The sequence below is a fragment of the Trypanosoma grayi genome, assembly GCF_000691245.1.
Source record: "Trypanosoma grayi strain ANR4 Tgr_1_V1, whole genome shotgun sequence".
NCBI lineage: Eukaryota > Euglenozoa > Kinetoplastea > Trypanosomatida > Trypanosomatidae > Trypanosoma > Trypanosoma grayi.
In genome coordinates this window covers 93,662-109,972 of record NW_008825620.1, presented here as the reverse complement: position 1 = coordinate 109,972, position 16,311 = coordinate 93,662, and the positions used below count along the sequence as shown (strand labels likewise).

The following is a 16,311-nucleotide window of genomic DNA, read 5'->3' as shown; positions in this document are numbered from 1 at the left end:
ATCAATGTGGGACAGTTGGAATCGTCTTCAATGCAAGATAGAAAGTTATTACAGTGAATGAATCTGTGGGTAAATGGTAACCATGTTTTTCTTCACTTCTCTTCCTACAAGGACTTCATAGCAGTAACAAACAGAGGGCACGCATGTACCTCCCCAAGAAGCCCGAAAAGCCGAAGGAGAATCCATTTGCGGTGCAGAAGTCGCGGCGTTTTATCGCCGCGTCCGCTGGAGTTGCACTTATAACGACAGCGATTGCAGCGTTTTTTACCCTTGAAAAGGTGCGGGAGCGGCAGAGGCGCCCCGATGGTGTGCTGCAGCAACAGCGTGGGGGCCCGCGTGTCGTTATCATCGGCGCGGGAGCCGCAGGCTCGGCGCTTGCTGCAAGCCTCACGAGCAGTTCGGCGGATTTGCAAGTGACGGTGATTGAGCGAGAGCGAAAGCATGTGTTTCAGGCGATGGTGCCGCTCGCTCACGTGGGTCACCGTAGCTATGACCTCAACACGACTGGTGGCGTGGACTTCCTGCGTTCGCCCGCTACGTGGAATGTGACGCGGGATGCGTCACTGGTGTGGGGTGATGTGGTGCGTGTCGATACCGCGCGCAATGAGGTCATTGTGCGTGAAAGGCCCAATGCGACTTCAGCAGCAGCAGTGGGAGGCGGAGGAGGAACAGAATCGCCGCCACAATCGTCGTGGGCGATGGCGCTACGGTTTTGGAAGCCGCGCGGCGAGGGCGGCGGTGGTGGTGAAGCTGCGGCTGTGGAGCGGCGCTACGCTTACGACGCTCTGGTCGTTGCGTGTGGTGCGGAGCGGGCGTTGGGGCCGCTGCAGCAATTTCTCGAGCCGGCACAGGTGGACCGGCGCTGCATCGCCGTGAACCCTGGCGTCACACGCGATTGCCTCGCCCACATCTTCAAGGGGACGGTGCTGCACGTAAAGGTGCCGCCCGCCTCATTTGCGAGGGACGGTGCTATGCGTTACACGTCGCGCCAGCACGACGGCACATTTGTCGGATCCGTAAACACCATCTGGCGGTACCTCTCGTACTTTAACAAACTTGAGCTGTGCCCCTACATCGCCGTCACTGCGGACCGGCAGCCGAGCGACGCTTTTCCCAGCGTCCTCAATGAGCGCATTGCGGACCACTGGCGGCGGCGCGGTGTTGACTTCGTCACGTCCTCGTACCTCACCAACGTCGACCCGCGGCGAAAGGAGGCAACGCTCTACAACTACGCCATGAACGAGCAGCGAGTGGTGCCGTACCAGCTGCTCGTGCTGGACCTCCCACTCGCCGCTCCGGCATTCATCCGTGAGAGTGGACTAAGTGGTTCTCTTGAGACGGACGGGTTTGTTGACGTGCACCACCAGACGCTGCAGCATCGCACGCACGCGAACATCTTTGCCCTCGGCGACTGCGCGGCGTTGCCAACAGTGAAAAGTTACGGCGCCGCGTTTGCGCAGGTTCCTGTTGTCAGTCACAACGTGCAGCAGCAGCTGCGGCGGATGCCAAGTTCTGGCAAAACGGTGGATGCGGATGAGAATCCGGGGTTTGCCCGCTACGACGGATACTCTTCCTTTCACATAGTTATGACGACGTGGCGCGCCATGTGGCCGGAGTTGTTGTACGGAGCAGCGACGCGCGAGGCACACAAGAGCCAGTCCTACACCCTCGATACCGCGCCCCTGGTGATGACGAATCACCACATGTGGGACAATCTGGCATGGTCGGACCTGCGCGGCTTTCTCAATGCGGCATACTACCAGTTGTTTCTGTACGAGGTGATGTTCTATTTTATGTTTACACGGGCTGCGTGGTATCCGCCAACGTGGTTTTCCGTACCTACATTTAGTGAGGAAAGCGGCACACGCCTCCGCGGAGGCCTCATGTGAGTGCGCCTCTCGTTCACATTGCGTTTCTCTGTCGTTGTTCTCTCTGCTGCTGCTGCTGCTGCTGCTGCTGCTGCTGTTGTTGTTGTCGCTGCCACCGCTGTTCGCTATCGTTGAGAAGATCTCCATGTCTGTGTGAGTGTGGAGGGGGTGGGTGTCCGAGCATCGCGCAACAGCCTCTCTTCTCTACGTGAAATTGTTTTTCTTGTTTTTTTTATTTTATTGGGCGGCGTTTGTGCCGGCAAAGACGGAAGCCACATCATACACAGCCACATACCCACGCTTGTACACCCGAGTCTGCAAACGCTGCAAGACAATAAGGAAAAAGGATACACGCGCGTAATGGACGAACATCGAGTTGAGTTGACGGATCGCGTTTTTGGCGGCAACAATTACGTGGATCAAGATGCCGCCACGGAGGGACCGCAGCAATTTGCTGATGGCGCCATGGTCCCGCCACAGCCTGATGTGGCTGCTGATACCAATGTTCATGACTTGGGGGAAGATGATGATGTTGATGATGATGATGATGAGGAGGAAGAGGAATATGGCGCTGCAAAGGACACAACACTACAACTGTCTGTTGAGCGTGGCGGTTCGCCGATGGATAGTGCGGTGCCAAAATCAAGGGAAGAAAGGGTCGCGCGTACCCTTCGGGAGGAAGCGCCACCGCCTACTGCATCCACGGAGCGAGCGGACGCCATGCTGCCGTCAAATGTGGCATCGCCGCCTCCTACGAGTCGACAGCAAAACACAGAGTTTGCGGCAGGAGACGACATACTTCGAGGACGAAAGAAGCACGTCTTTATTCTGACGAGTGCTGGGAAACCCATCTTTACACGCTACGGTGACGAGGCCGACTTCAGCGATCTCTTCGGCATATTCCAGGTACTTATTGCGATGGCACATCAGCAGTGCAACGACGGCGCACCTGCGTACCAGCAAGCCGCCAGAGGTCTGCGCCGCGTTACGTCGGGTGATTTGTGCATGTACTTCCACGTAGAGGGTGAGCTCTATTACGTTCTTGCCACGCGTACGGGGGAGTCAGCGCGCAGTTGCCTGCGGCAGATGCGGCAGATGCACCTCCAGCTGATCAGCCTTGTGCCGAATGTGTGTGACATTCTCGCCCACTATCCCTCGTACGACATGCGCCGCCTCATCTCCTCCGCCGACGCCGGCGTGCTACGTCAACTGATCCGGCGCAACAGCCACGAGGAGTGCTACATGTTCCGCTGTCTCGCCGCGGCGCCGCTATCGGTGGGGCGCCGGCGCTATCTGGAGGGGCTCCTCGCGCACCACTTTCGTACCGCCTTTGCCAGCGACAGCAACACGTCGGGATTGAACGAGGCCGCGACAGCAGCTGCAGCGGAGCACCAGCTTTATAGCTTTTTCTTCTTTCGCGGACGCGTAGTGTGTGCGGTGGGGCCGCCCGATAGCGATGCGTTGCTCCACGTTGACGATGCGCTCCTGCTGCTTAACTTCACATCTTGTCTGGCCCACTCACAGGATGGCGAGATTTGGGCTCCGTTTTGTTTACCCAAGTACAATAGCACTGGCTACTTGTGGTGTTACTGCACCAACATGAGTATGATGGCGCGCGAGTCTCGACGTGGACGCATTGGCTCAACATCTTTTGATTACGCGAGTCGTCTGTTGCAGGAGCAGCAACGGCTTGCGGGTGAACCATACTGCGAAAAAAGCACGCCACGTCATGGGATTGCGAGCGGCACTGTCAACACGAGCGTCAGTGCATTGGAGGGGCTTGTCGACAGTACACCATCGGCGTTCACAAAATCAGAAGGACTGCTGTTGGTGCACATCGCTGCGAGTCAATTGGCGTTTCCGGCTCTCTCGGAACAGGCGTATCAAGTGTCACGGCAGTTGCTTTCTCTGATTTCACCACTTGAGGAGGAACTTGCACGGCGGGAAAACATTCCCCTTTCCCTTGTTGCGGCGGAAGAGAATGCGCAACAACTTCAGCAGCAGAAACTCGCTCAGTTAGTGGCTATGGGGACTCATGAAATCTCTCAGCAGATTGACGGCAATGACACAATGCCATTAAATTCCTCGTCTTCAATGGCGGTCGCGTCCACCTTGCGAGCATCCACTTTTATTCACCAAGATGGGCTACAGTGGTTTGCTGTTGTGCTAAAAACAAGCCAACCTGGTGGTGAGGGAGCTAGGACAATTGTGTACAGTGAGCCGTCGCCGGCTATGCGGCTTAGCGCGCAGGAGCGAAAACGACAGCTTAGGCTGTTAGTGAAGCTGCGGGATCAGCTCTCGCGCTCGCCGGGACCACTTCTTGTTGTGAAGACGAAGAATGAGAACGCCATTGCCATGAGGCCAACGTCCAGCCTAGTGGCATTGCTCTTGCATCAGTTCGGTGCAGCAACTGTGAACAACCGGTTCTCGCTTCGGCAAACCTCAGAGAGTGGCGGAAGGAACAACAGTAGTATCGGCAGCAGCACTCCTGTGTCTGTAGCGGAAGCCATGACTGCGTGCAGTCGGGTGCGGGAGCTCATGCTTCTCTTTCACCCACAGGTGCCGAAGCCGCGGATGCTGATGTGCGCGATGCGTGTGCTGGTGAAGGTGGCGGCGCAGGAAGGGGAACTCTCCTTCCAGCAGGTGCGCGGCGGCCGACACCAGCATTGATTGCGGGAGCGTCACTTAACGGATGCGTCGCTGGCAGGTTTTTTCATCTTTCTCACCCCCCCCCCCAAATACTCATCTTCTCCTTTCTCTTCCTTGTTTTTTCCATGGTGTTGCCGCCTTTTAGAATCGCGCTTTGCTCCTTTTCTTCTCTTTTATATTTTTTGTTTAACCTTCGCACGTGTCTGTCGCACTTCTTCATTTGCAAACCTCAACGCAAAAAAGGTGAATCTCAATGCTAGCCAAGAAAAGAGCAGAGAGGAAGCAGGCGATTGCCACCACCGCCGCGGCGGAGCGCAAAAAGGAACTTCTGCGGGTGAAGCGGCTGCGCCATGAATCAAAGGACGGCGAGGATGACGAGAAGGAGCAAAAACCCCGGAGGACTGGGAAGCGGGATCGTGGAGTCCAGGAGGAGCAGGCCGTGGATCCGATGTTGCTCGCAGCAGAGGAGCCGACGGAGGTGCTTCGCGCCATTGGGGACCACGTGAACACGCGCCTGCAGGAGTTGGAGTTCGACGACGATATCGACGCGGACTTGTTTGACGAGCAACAGCGACAGTTGCGGGAGGAGGCGGCGCTTGCGGCTGGCACCAAGACGCGTGTGCTGGCGCCACAGATAGCTGCTTTTCTGCAAAAACAGCAGCAGCAGCAGCACCATGAGGGTGTGCATGCTGATACCGGGGGCGTGAAGATGGTGCGAGTTGGCCACAACAGCAATGCGGTGACGGCGGTGTGCAACTTTGGTCCCGACGTTGTGGTGTTCGGCGACAAGTCGGGCGCAGTGTACATCGCGGAGCTGCTCTGCGGTCCGTCGTCGATGGTGTCGCAGAAATCTCTTCTCAGCCCGTGTCTGCCCGCCGCGGTGCTCGCCATTGCAGTCTCCGACACACGTGGGGTTCGGCCGTCGCAGCGTGCCCTTTTCGAGCGCAGCACCGTCGACACGAGCATTACGTCGTACATTGCGGCCGGTGCTGCGGATGGCACCATCAGCATTTGGGTGACGGGCACGCGAAGACACATGGGCTTCCTCACAATGCACCGTTCCGCTGTAACGGGCCTGACGTTCCGCCACGATACGCTGTATAGTTGCAGCAATGACGAGACACTGCGGGTTTGGTCGGTGCCGCAGATGATATGCCAGGACAAACTTTTCGGGCACCAGGGACGCGTTTTCGGCGTCCATTGCCTCAAGCGTGAGCGTTGCGCCAGTGTTGGCGACGACGGCACGATGCGCTACTGGAAGGTGGATGCCGCGACACAGCAGGAGTTTGCCACAAGCACCCACTTCGACGTAAAGGTTGTGCTCGAGTGCGTGGCGATGATGAACGATAATATTGTTCTCTGCGGAGCGGCCAACGGAGCGCTTCTCGTGTTCGACGTGAACAGGCGGAAGCCCATCGCGGTGCGTGAGGCCGCGCACGGATACGGCTTCGCCGGCGACGGCACGGGGCTTGAGAAGATTTCTGCCGAGCAGGCAAGCGGCGACGGCGCTCGCCAAGCACATCATAACTCCCAGCGTCAGCAGCCGGAGGGGCAGCAGCAGCGGCGGCGGCAGAACCCGAACCCCATCACGGCCGTGGCGTCACTGCCGTATTCAGACGTAGCGGCGAGTGCGAGTTACGATGGTGTCGTGCGCCTGTGGCAGCTTACTACTCCAGACGATGCGAAGAAAGCTGGACGTAAAGACGACGGAACCTCATCAACGATTACTACAACAACGTTCGAGTGCCTTGCATCGATCCCGATTGACGCCATCGTCACATCGCTGTATTTCTCCCCCAGTAGTGACGTGCTCGTCGTCGGCTGCAGCAAGGAGCCGCGGCTCGGCCGCTGGGTGGTCCAGCGACGCGCACTGAACGCCGTGTGTGTGGTGCCACTGAACAATACAACAATGCAGGCATTCGCGTCGTGCCCGAATGTGGAACATGTTCCCGCGATGCTCTACGGCTTCACGGACGAGGATGACGGCGAGGAAGCAACGGCCGCTCCTGCAGCAAAGAGCCAGGCGGGCGATGCCAACAGCGACGAGGCGTCTCAGTCGGCTGATGTTGGCGACGGCGACGGCGACGACGATGACGATGATGGCGACGAAGCGGGCCTCTTCACTGTTGGTGAGGACGGCCAGATGCAGTTCAGCGCGCCAGTGCGGGGGAGCGACGCGGCCCCGCGCAGCGGCAAGAAGAAGAAGCGGGGCGCAGCGACAATGAAAGCTGTGGATAGGAAGCAGCAGTCGAAGAGAAAGCGACTGGATGGGAAAAAGAAGAAGAAGAATGACAAATAAGGGTGCAATTACTCACGCGCTCCTACAGCTTGCTGCGTCGTCGTGCTTTTCTTCTTTTCACACCCAGCTCTTCTCTAAACGTACAAACAAAATAATCAGGAGAGAGAGAGAGGACAGACACACACACGCTTAAGATGGAGCACGTGGCGAGCGAGCCAGCGGAGGAGAATCACACTTTCTCCCCTTACCCTACAATCGCTTGTTCGCGCTGACTCTGCTCATTCACGGTGCATCCACGCTTCTTTTGTTCCCTGTTTTTTTCGCATGCTCCTTGCCAGCCTCCATTCAACTGAAAATTGCTTCTTTGCCGCCAGTTTTATCTTTGTTCTCCATTTTTTTTTTGCTGATTTGAATTCTTGTGCTGTTGCGCTCGGCATATATATACATATATATATATATATGTATGTATGTATGTATGTATGTATGTATGTATGTATGTATGTATAGTGGCCCAAGGCACTGGAAAGCGCATAGAAAGTGATGGAGAGTCTGTGGCGTTCTCTCCCTTGTGTGAAGTGACGCCGGTCTTCCCATGTCGCCGGCTCCAGCAGAAGGTCAGCCTGCCTGAGCCTGAGGTGGGGAGGAGGAGTGAGAACCGTGGCCTCACAATATACGGTGTGGCGGCTGGAGTGCGTTGTTCAGTATGTTGACGCTCGCTAAACTGTGGACGACGGGTGGCAGGAAGGTGAGGTTGAATGCGCCGTTGTGCCTGTATGGCCTGCAGGCGGCTACCGCGAGTAAAGATGTGTGAATATACGCGATGTTTGAAATGCGAGTGGCCCGCCACACGGGGTGTGGACCAAGCAGGCAGTGTGGAAAGTCTCTGGCGTACGCCACCGCCACTGCCATGCTTCGCATCTGGATTGTGGGGGTTGCCAGTTTTTGTTTTGTTTTTGCTTCGTTGATGCATCTATCGTGCTTGGCATACCGTGCCACTTTGGCTTGCAGCGTCTTGCAAAGAGTACAAACAGCAACAAAGAAAAAAAATAATAGACACCTTTGATGGCTCTTGTGCGGATTGTGTGCATCTCTTTCTCCTTGCCTTGGTGGGGGGTCTCGTGGTAGTCAACAATGACTAACCACAACACCTCATTTTCCCCTATGACTCTACTTCATCTGTAGTGCCGCATTCCCCCACACGAGTAGAACGGGCATGAGCGGTAGCACTGAAAGTGGTGGTGGAACCAGTTGCATTCCTGCTACCGGTTGTGATGCCGGTGTTGCATCTGCCTCCACTCCTCCTCCTCCTCCTCCTCCGCTTCCTGCCAGTGATGCTGACGGGCACGAGACGGCGGTGGGCAACACGTCGAGTAAGCGTCCAAAGCGCAAGGTTGCCATCATATTTGGGTACGTTGGCGAGCGCTACTGTGGACTTCAATGGAATCACCTGCCTGACTACCCAACTGTTGAAGAGGAGCTGCTGCGTGCCTTGCACCGCACCGATATGATCTCAAAGGAGAACTACGAGCAGGAAAAAGTGCAGCAGAAACTCAACTGGGAGCGTGCGAGCCGCACCGACAAGGGTGTCCACGCGTTGCGCAACGTTATTTCGCTTAACGTCATGCTGCCGTTGGCGAAGGGATCTACTACGGAATACGACACAGAGGAAGCGAGACGACAGCTGATGTCAGTACTGCCGCATGACATAATCGTGTATGAAATTGTTCTAGTCACACGTAGTTTTAACGCCTACATGATGTGCGGTGCGCGTACGTACGAGTACTACCTGCCGACGTTTGCGTTGATGAGCCACGAGGAGTACTGCAGCAACTACTTTCCCCCTGATCTTGCCCCGTCACGGCCCACGCTTGTGGATGTCGGGTTTCTCGGTGTCAGGCCCGACCCTGACGATGCAGAAGCAGCACCGTCAGCGCGCACACTTCCGGGTGTGAAGCGATCACGTGGCGAAGTTGAGGTAGATGAAAGGGAGATGGAAAAGGAGGAGGAGGAGGAGAAGTTGGGTGAGAAACAAGAAGGCACTGATGCGAGAGGTGGAAACGTTGGTAATGCGACGGTGCAGAAGTTTCATGACGGTCTATTCGAGAAGATGTTGGTGTTCCAAACCATTCCGGCTGACGCCATGCAAAGGGTGGCGCGCTACCGCGTGTCGCCCGAGCGTCTGGAGCACGCGCGGCGCATCTTCCGCCTATACGAAGGAACACACTCATTCCACAACTTCACCCCTGGCGGGCGGGCGAACGACCCCGCATGCGCGCGGTACATTGTCTCTGTAACAGTGGGGGATCCGTTCGTTGTTGACCCTGCCGACCCGGCGCTGCTCTCGACATTGGAGGAGTGGACGCCGTCGCGGTGTTATTCCCCGGACGATGAGGGACCCGCCCGGCTTATACCGCAGCAACGGAAGGACGATGCGGATATTAAAGAGCAACGGCAGCGGATGCGGGAACACATGCTGCGCGTCTACGGTGCTGACCCAAGTGACGTCAGCAGCAAGGGTGGCCTGGAGGTGGTGCGCATCGAGCTTCACGGACAGAGCTTCATGTTTAATCAGATACGTAAAATGATCGGGGCTGTCGCATCCATGTGTGCGGCCGGTTCGTCACCGGAGTATCTGCGCGATCATTTTCTAAACAAGGCCGTGCGGTGCGGCACGCCGATGGTGCCAGCAAACGGTTTATTTCTCTCGTACCTTGATTTTCAGCGGTACAACTACCGTCTGGATCGTATTCAGCGCGAGGGTAACAACGGCTCTGGCAAAGATGGTGTGTACGTGGACCGTGTGAACGAGGATGCGGTCTCGGAGTTCCGCCGAAAGATTGTCGCCGTAATTCTGCGCAACGAGATGGTGGGTGATGTGATGGGGCGGTGGATGCGGTCGCTGCGGCACGTGCTGCGGCTTGCGTGCAACATCGAACTTCCGTAGCGAGAAAGAAGCGCTTTGGTGTTGTGTTTTTTTTTTGTTTGTTTTCTTAATGGATACGCAGCTTGGGACTCCGAGCCTTGTGCAGCGTGTGTGCCCTTCCCCGCCCATGGAGGGTTTCGGAAGGACGCACTCAGAGCCGTAACCGTTTTCACTTTTGTTGGTATCACCTGCCTACTTGGGTTGCTTTTTTCTTGCTTGTTTGCTGTCTGTTCCTACATCACCGTGCGTCTGCTCGCTCTCACCAGAGTGTAGTTTCACTACTATCGCGGTACTTTCTTCCCAAAGCAAGGAGAATGTGGAGCGTTGTGTCCAAAGTTGGAAAGGCCGCCTACAGCACCGCCGCCAAGACAGGCCTCGCCGCCGGCACGGAACAGCCGCCGTATCCATGTGCTCTTCCGCTGCTCCTGCTGGAAGACTCCGACGACACGCCACGCGTGCAAGAGATGCTAGACACCATCTTCGCCGCTGCCAAGGACCTGCTCGAGAATGACGCAGAGCACAACTGGCAGCTCGTTGACTATCAGGACCCGGACAAGGGTGGCGACCTGCATCTCTTTACACGCACGCACATTGGTCCTTTCAACTTCGCCAAGGCGACTGTTTCGTTCATGGGTGTGACACCGCAGCAGGTGCTTGATACGATGCACGGCGATGACCCGGAGAGCCGCAAGAAGTACTCTGCCAACATGGCCCACTTTGAGATCCTCGCTCGTCCGACACCCACGTCTAACATCCAGTATCACGAGTACTGGGCGCCACCACCGGTAGCTGGGCGCGAATTCGTCTTCCTTGCCGAGAAGAAATATGTAGAGGAGGACGACGTGTACTATGTGTATGGCTGCAGCATCGATTACGCACCTCGTGCAAAGAAATCGAACAACCATGTGCGCGCGTCTTGTCTTTGGGCATGGGAACTGACACCAATTGGGAACAACACGATGGCGACATACGTGAGCTGCATGAACCCACGCGGCTGGACGCCCACCTTTATGATCGGCTGGCTCAAGTCTGAGATAGGAAAGGAGCTGGTAGCATGCCGCCGCGTGCTCTACGGAGAGGCAGTCAACCTCGAGCGCACGGGAGCCGACACACAGGAAACATCAGAGGAGGGAATAGAACAACTCAAGGAATATGTATCTTGTGAATGATGTCGGACTCCCTTCTATGTACTTGACCCGGGTGCAGGAGGCAACGTGGGGAAAAAGCCGGAAGACAAACAAATTCGCCAGTGGAATAAAAGAAAGGCTGCAGTAAAAACAGAAAATAATTCAACAAACTCAAATGATATTAGATATACCTTCAAGGCAACCCGGAAATATATAGGACCCTGCACGCGATCGGCTTTCTTGCTACACGGAGCTGAACGGGTCTAGAATGTAGTATTTTAAGTTCCCCTTTTTTTTTGTTTTTACTATTTCTCTCTTTTTGTGTTCGGTTTGCTCGCTCTTTGTTTTTCAGTTTTCTTTACTCTCATGTTCGCAGCTCTTTGATGTTGCGACTTTTTTAGTTTCGGCATTTTTTTTTTTTTAATGTCTGCTCTCTTCCGCAGGGCCATCCACGCGTGGCGCTGGGAAGGCGGATGGCGTCGGTGGACACGCAAGAGCCGGGGGCTGTGACGCTGGTGCTGCGGCGCTAGAGGTGTGTGGTTGCAACACGTTGCCGCGTGCTCCCTTGTGTTGGGCATTCTCTTTGGTGTACTTGCCTACGGGGACGGGACGCAAGAGAGCGGAACAGCGCAAATCGCATCGCAGCACATCTTTTCCGGAAAACAAAGGTTGCGTCGCCGCTCTATTTACGTTTCCAGTCACACAGAATTGCCCTACGCCCACAGGCGCTTCGTCTTCCCCCTCCATTTTTCCCTTTTTTTTTCTTGTTTCGGTTTTCTTCCCGCTTATATGCACGTTCCGGGGCGCGCGGTGTGATCTTTCTGAAACAGAACCAATAAGGTTTTGCCCCCTCTCGATACGACATGCTCTTCAGGGCCTTCCACGCGGCTGCTGGGAATTCGGAAGCCTTTATTTCTCCGACTGCGGCGGGGGGGGCCTGTGCGTTGAGGTCCTATGGTGTGCGGGGCGCGGACGGGCCGCGTCCACTGCACACGGGGACATCTGCAGTGGGCGCAATATATATAGTATGTGGAAGGTATTTGTGCGAGAGTTGTCAAATGGAAAAATCGAAAGCCACGCAAAAGAAAATACGAAGATGCAAAATGATATAGGGAGACAGAGTACGTTAGTTGCAAGCATAATATTTCTTTTTTTTTTTTTGGTTCCCACCCCCAAAGCCTCTTTTGTTGTTGTATTTCTCTTCGAGTTCCTGTTCTGAATGGGACCCGTTTTTCCCGTCCGCCCTCGTTGATCCGTACTTCTTTAGCCCCCGTTCTCTTTTTTCCTTTGTTATCGGGCCCGGGCCTATTCTTCTTCCACCGCTTCCTCATTTTTTTTTTTTTGTATTCCTGTGTTGCTGCCGCCGCGGTGAAATGTGGAGTGTTGGTCAGACAGAGGAAACGCCACGGGACGCAGAAAAAAAAAGCGAGGACTGGGAGGGAGAGAGCCGTTCTGCTTCGCCCAACACTGCTGGTAGAGGCGAATCGCCGGCGATGGACAAATACTGGGAGTGAGGGCGAGGAGTCGAGAGGAAAGAATCTCGAGAATGAAATACCAAGCAACGTGATGGAAAGTGGAATGTGCACAATTTGTGCCCCAGACGACAGTAGCAGCAATGGCAGAGAGAAATGCTAGACGCTGGGTACCTCCTCATTTCCCAAGGAGAGGAGGCGGAACACCCTCGCAAGATAAATGCTTCTGGACAAGAGGGAGAGATTATTTCAGAACGATGAGACAAAATATCATGCATGTAATGTCATGTGTTGCACCTGTTCCTTTCTTTTTCTCTCTCGCCGTGTGTGTGTGCATGTGCTTTTTCTGCTCGTAGAGGCACGGTTTTTTCTTCTTCTTCTGTGGTTTCGCTTTCTCTTTGCGTTCTTCCTGGCGCGCACATGCCACAGGCACGCGAGCCCACGAAGCAAAACTATGCTCGGCGGGAGCAATACGGCACCGTCTGAAGAGACGCCATTGAGCCAGATGCCCACACGCCTGCAGAAGACACCCAGTGCTACCTGCAAGAAGGAAGTGGATTCTGCGCGTGCAGCTTCCAAACTTCAAACAAGGCACTCGACGGGTTGTGGAAGAAGTTCCGAAAGGAAGTGGAGACCAATGAGAAGGAGGGAATCGCTGCCATCTCCCCCATAGCAGAGGTACGGGCGTAGTACGTCTTCAGCGGCGTTGTCAGCGAGGCGCTCAAGAACAAAACCCTCCAGTGCGGTTGGGTATTTGCTGACTGGTGTGACTCCACGCAAAGTGACGGCAGATTGAAATGAGGATCTTAAAAACAATCGGGACACCAGAAAAGGGGGAAATCTTTTTTGGCGAGGTGCTAGAGCGCACCAGAGAGGAAAAAAATTTTGCCACACCGCTGGACAAGAGGAGGCTGCAGATCGTTGCTATTTACTCGTTGAGGTCGCAGGTGGAGGCGTGACATGTGTCCCGCACGAAGACCATACAGGTGTTCATAGATTCGGCCAGTAAAAGGCCGTGTCTGTTGGCAGTCGTCACATTGATCCGAAGAATATTGTGACGATCAACCGAACGCGTGCGTCACTGTCCACTGTACTTACTGTCGTTGGGTCACCCCCCTCCTCCCCATGCGGATGGTGGTAGGATCGAGCGCTGATTTGGTATAACGTTCGTTGCATTTAGCATCATGCTTTAAGCGGCAACTGGCGTTAATATAACCTGCGTGGCGCGGAGTGCTGTGCGGAAGTGCTGGTGATGAGGCCAGCCGGAGTGCGCTCTGCGTTTCGCTTCTTCCAGGGTTTGTTGGTTGTTTTGTCCACAGGGTGAAGGCTGTGGAACCTTCGAATCCTCGCGATTGCCACCACGGCTTCATGCCTGTTTCTGCGCAGTCTGCTGGATGATGTACCAGAGTATAATATCTCTGGTGTGTGACGATCACTTGCAATGCTTCTTCTTCCTCGATGGTGCGATATTCTCCTGGGGATAGCGTGGCGCATCTCTGCCTTGCTCCTCGGTAACTTTTTATTTGTGTTGTAAGTATTGCAACTCTGTCCATGGCTTGGAAGCAAAATACGAGTGTGGGCCTAACAGCAGCATCGCGTACACTGGGATTGTCAGATTCTGCGAAACAGGCCTTGATTATTGCACAAGTGCATTGGAACGCGTCTGTGGGGAGGAGCGCCCACCTCCAGGCATTCCATTAGACGACCTTAAAGTGAGCTTCAAGGGCCAGTCCCATATGGAAGAATTGAGAGCAGCCAAGGGGGCGTAGTTGGATCGGTCTTTTTCTGGACTGCCAACAGTCTCTGAGGATGCAACGCATCCTTGTTTTTTTTTTTCGTTGTTGTTGCAAGTGATACTGACTCTATGAAACGATACCGTTTTTGCTATGATTTCACATTTGTTTTGCTGTTGTCTTTTGGTTCTTTCTTTAGTCGACGCGGACTTTGAGGTCTATGACCCGTTAAGGGAGATAGTTTTTTCTTCTTGATGCTGGGTTTTGTATGGATAAGCTGAGAAAATGTTTTTGATAGGGAGTAGTTGGCTTTTATTTGCGATGCCGACTTCTTTTCTTGTTTGTTGATTGGAAATTTGTACTCTCCATGGCTCCTTCTTGAGTCTCTTTGTTTTTGTGGACGCTGGATTTATTGTCTGGTTTGGTGCTGTCTGTTGTTCGTGCCCCTGTAAAGCACCGATTTTGTTCCTTTCTCCTCAATTGACCTTCAAATTTTTTTTGTGGTGTTGTCTCCCATCCTCACTTCTTCATACACGTACCCACCCCACACTCTCTCATTGACTTAATGTGACGAAGATTTATAGCGGTAGGAGGAAATGGCGGAATTGGCACGAGAAGCCGTCCTCGTTCCATCGTCCTCTTCGGAAATCCCGATTGACAGACTTCAGCCGGTCAGCGGTCCTTCCCAGAATGACTTGCAGTCCGTTTCTACGGCTCTGCAGCAGTACGCAACAATGGGCTATCAGGCTTCCCATTTTGCCCAGGCGGTTGCGATTTGCGAGAAGATGCTGCAGGCGCAGCCTCCATCAAAGGCGCCACCACCCTTAGACGGAGGGTGCGCCATACCTGTGGATGAGGCGCTGACGCCAGAGGTGCGGGTTCAGCCGACCATATTTCTTGGTGTTACTGCAAATCTGTTTGGCACTGGGTGCAGGGAAGCGATTCGATTCCTGTGTGCCGAGTGTGTCCCGTTGCCGGAGGGCGTGGAGCCGGCGGCCTTGCCAGATGAGGTGGTGGCACCGGTTGTTGATGACATGAGCGGTATTCCCACACCGTCCTTTGCTTCAAAAGCACTCATTCATGTGCTAGTTGTGAGTGGCGGTGCGATGGAGCACGACATTCGTCGCGCTTGCGAGCCTTACCGACTTTTGTGTGAAAACAAGGATGGGAAGGCACCGGGGGAGAGACAGCACACGCAGCAGCAGGTTCCATTAGAAAAAGGAACAACAGAAGCTCGGTTTGGAAATGTCGCGTACGACTGTGACAATGATCAGCCACCATCCTCGCTTTTTACAGCCGTTATGCGCCGCCTGGTGGTTCGCCTTGTAGCGGTGCAACAGCAACGTAAAGCTTTCTCTGCTTCACAGCCAATTCCACCAGTGTACGAGGATATTTGCTCCTGGACCATTACACCCAGCATGCTGTGGTACGTGGCCGGGCGTTGGCTACCAGAGTTGTTCACGGAGGCACTAGCTGAGGTGCGCGCGGTGCAAAAGGAAGTGGTTGCCGATGAGGGGATGCGGCGCGCGGAGAGTACCGTTCTCTACTGGGCGGCCAAGAACGACTTACCTGTCTTTTCCCCATCGTTTGTGGACGGTGACATCATGCAGTTTATACTCGAAGCGGGGGAATCCGCAGCGCCGCTGCTAAAATTGGACCTTGTGCCAGATATTCATCGTATCAACAGGCTTGCAATGCGCAGCCGGCGGACTGGTATTATTGTCCTTGGAGGTGGTGTTGTGAAGCATCACGTTTGCAATGCGAATCTCATGCGCAACGGGACCGATGGCGCGGTGTTCATCAACAACGGGCAGGAGTTTGATGGCAGTGACGCCGGGGCACGACCAGACGAAGCGGTGTCGTGGGGTAAATTGCGCCTTGATGCAGACTTCGTGAAGGTGTACGCTGAGGTTTCGCTGGTGTTCCCGCTGCTTGTCGCTAAGGTGTTTTTGCCGCGGGTGCGTTCGGCACGCGGGCTGCAGAGCCAAAGGGATCGGTAGTGAAATTGTCGCTCGACACAATTCCTCAACTTCACCGAAGTGTAATAAAAAGAAAACACGTAATTTCCCACACTAAGCCAACCAAAAAATGAAACAAGGCAAAACAAAAAAAAAGAAGAAATGGATTCTATTCATATGGGTCTGTGAAGAAGTCGGGAAGATGCACATTACTTGTACAGATGCCTGTCGTTCTTCCTGTTGTTTGTTATCGCTTTCGCTCGTGGGTCGGTGAGATGGGCGAGGAAGTATTATATACGTCTCATTGATCTGAATAGGGCACGTACATCCTCACCTGCGCGT

At 54.6% G+C, this 16,311-nt stretch overlaps 6 protein-coding genes across 6 annotated transcripts; all 6 read left to right on the top strand.

Moving 5' to 3' along the window:
- Positions 1 to 143: 143 nt before the first annotated feature.
- DQ04_00011370 (hypothetical protein) lies at positions 144 to 1,889 on the top strand (the record flags this gene model as incomplete). Its single annotated transcript, XM_009307853.1, has 1 exon — positions 144 to 1,889. One exon carries the CDS (start codon positions 144 to 146, stop codon positions 1,887 to 1,889), a length of 1,746 nt encoding a protein of 581 aa, XP_009306128.1.
- A 339-nt stretch (positions 1,890 to 2,228) lies between these two features.
- DQ04_00011360 (putative vacuolar fusion protein MON1 B-like) lies at positions 2,229 to 4,538 on the top strand (the record flags this gene model as incomplete). The annotated part of the gene is made up of 1 exon (XM_009307852.1): positions 2,229 to 4,538. One exon carries the CDS (start codon positions 2,229 to 2,231, stop codon positions 4,536 to 4,538), a length of 2,310 nt encoding a protein of 769 aa, XP_009306127.1.
- A 232-nt stretch (positions 4,539 to 4,770) lies between these two features.
- On the top strand, positions 4,771 to 6,816 carry DQ04_00011350 (putative WD40 repeat protein; the record flags this gene model as incomplete). Its single annotated transcript, XM_009307851.1, has 1 exon — positions 4,771 to 6,816. One exon carries the CDS (start codon positions 4,771 to 4,773, stop codon positions 6,814 to 6,816), a length of 2,046 nt encoding a protein of 681 aa, XP_009306126.1.
- A 1,153-nt stretch (positions 6,817 to 7,969) lies between these two features.
- DQ04_00011340 (tRNA pseudouridine38-40 synthase) lies at positions 7,970 to 9,700 on the top strand (the record flags this gene model as incomplete). Its single annotated transcript, XM_009307850.1, has 1 exon — positions 7,970 to 9,700. The coding sequence occupies one exon, from the start codon at positions 7,970 to 7,972 to the stop codon at positions 9,698 to 9,700; it is 1,731 nt and encodes a 576-aa protein (XP_009306125.1).
- Positions 9,701 to 9,993: 293 nt separating this feature from the next.
- Positions 9,994 to 10,848, top strand: DQ04_00011330 (hypothetical protein; the record flags this gene model as incomplete). The annotated part of the gene is made up of 1 exon (XM_009307849.1): positions 9,994 to 10,848. The coding sequence occupies one exon, from the start codon at positions 9,994 to 9,996 to the stop codon at positions 10,846 to 10,848; it is 855 nt and encodes a 284-aa protein (XP_009306124.1).
- A 3,759-nt stretch (positions 10,849 to 14,607) lies between these two features.
- DQ04_00011320 (deoxyhypusine synthase) lies at positions 14,608 to 16,011 on the top strand (the record flags this gene model as incomplete). The annotated part of the gene is made up of 1 exon (XM_009307848.1): positions 14,608 to 16,011. One exon carries the CDS (start codon positions 14,608 to 14,610, stop codon positions 16,009 to 16,011), a length of 1,404 nt encoding a protein of 467 aa, XP_009306123.1.
- Between the last annotated feature and the right edge of the window lie 300 nt (positions 16,012 to 16,311).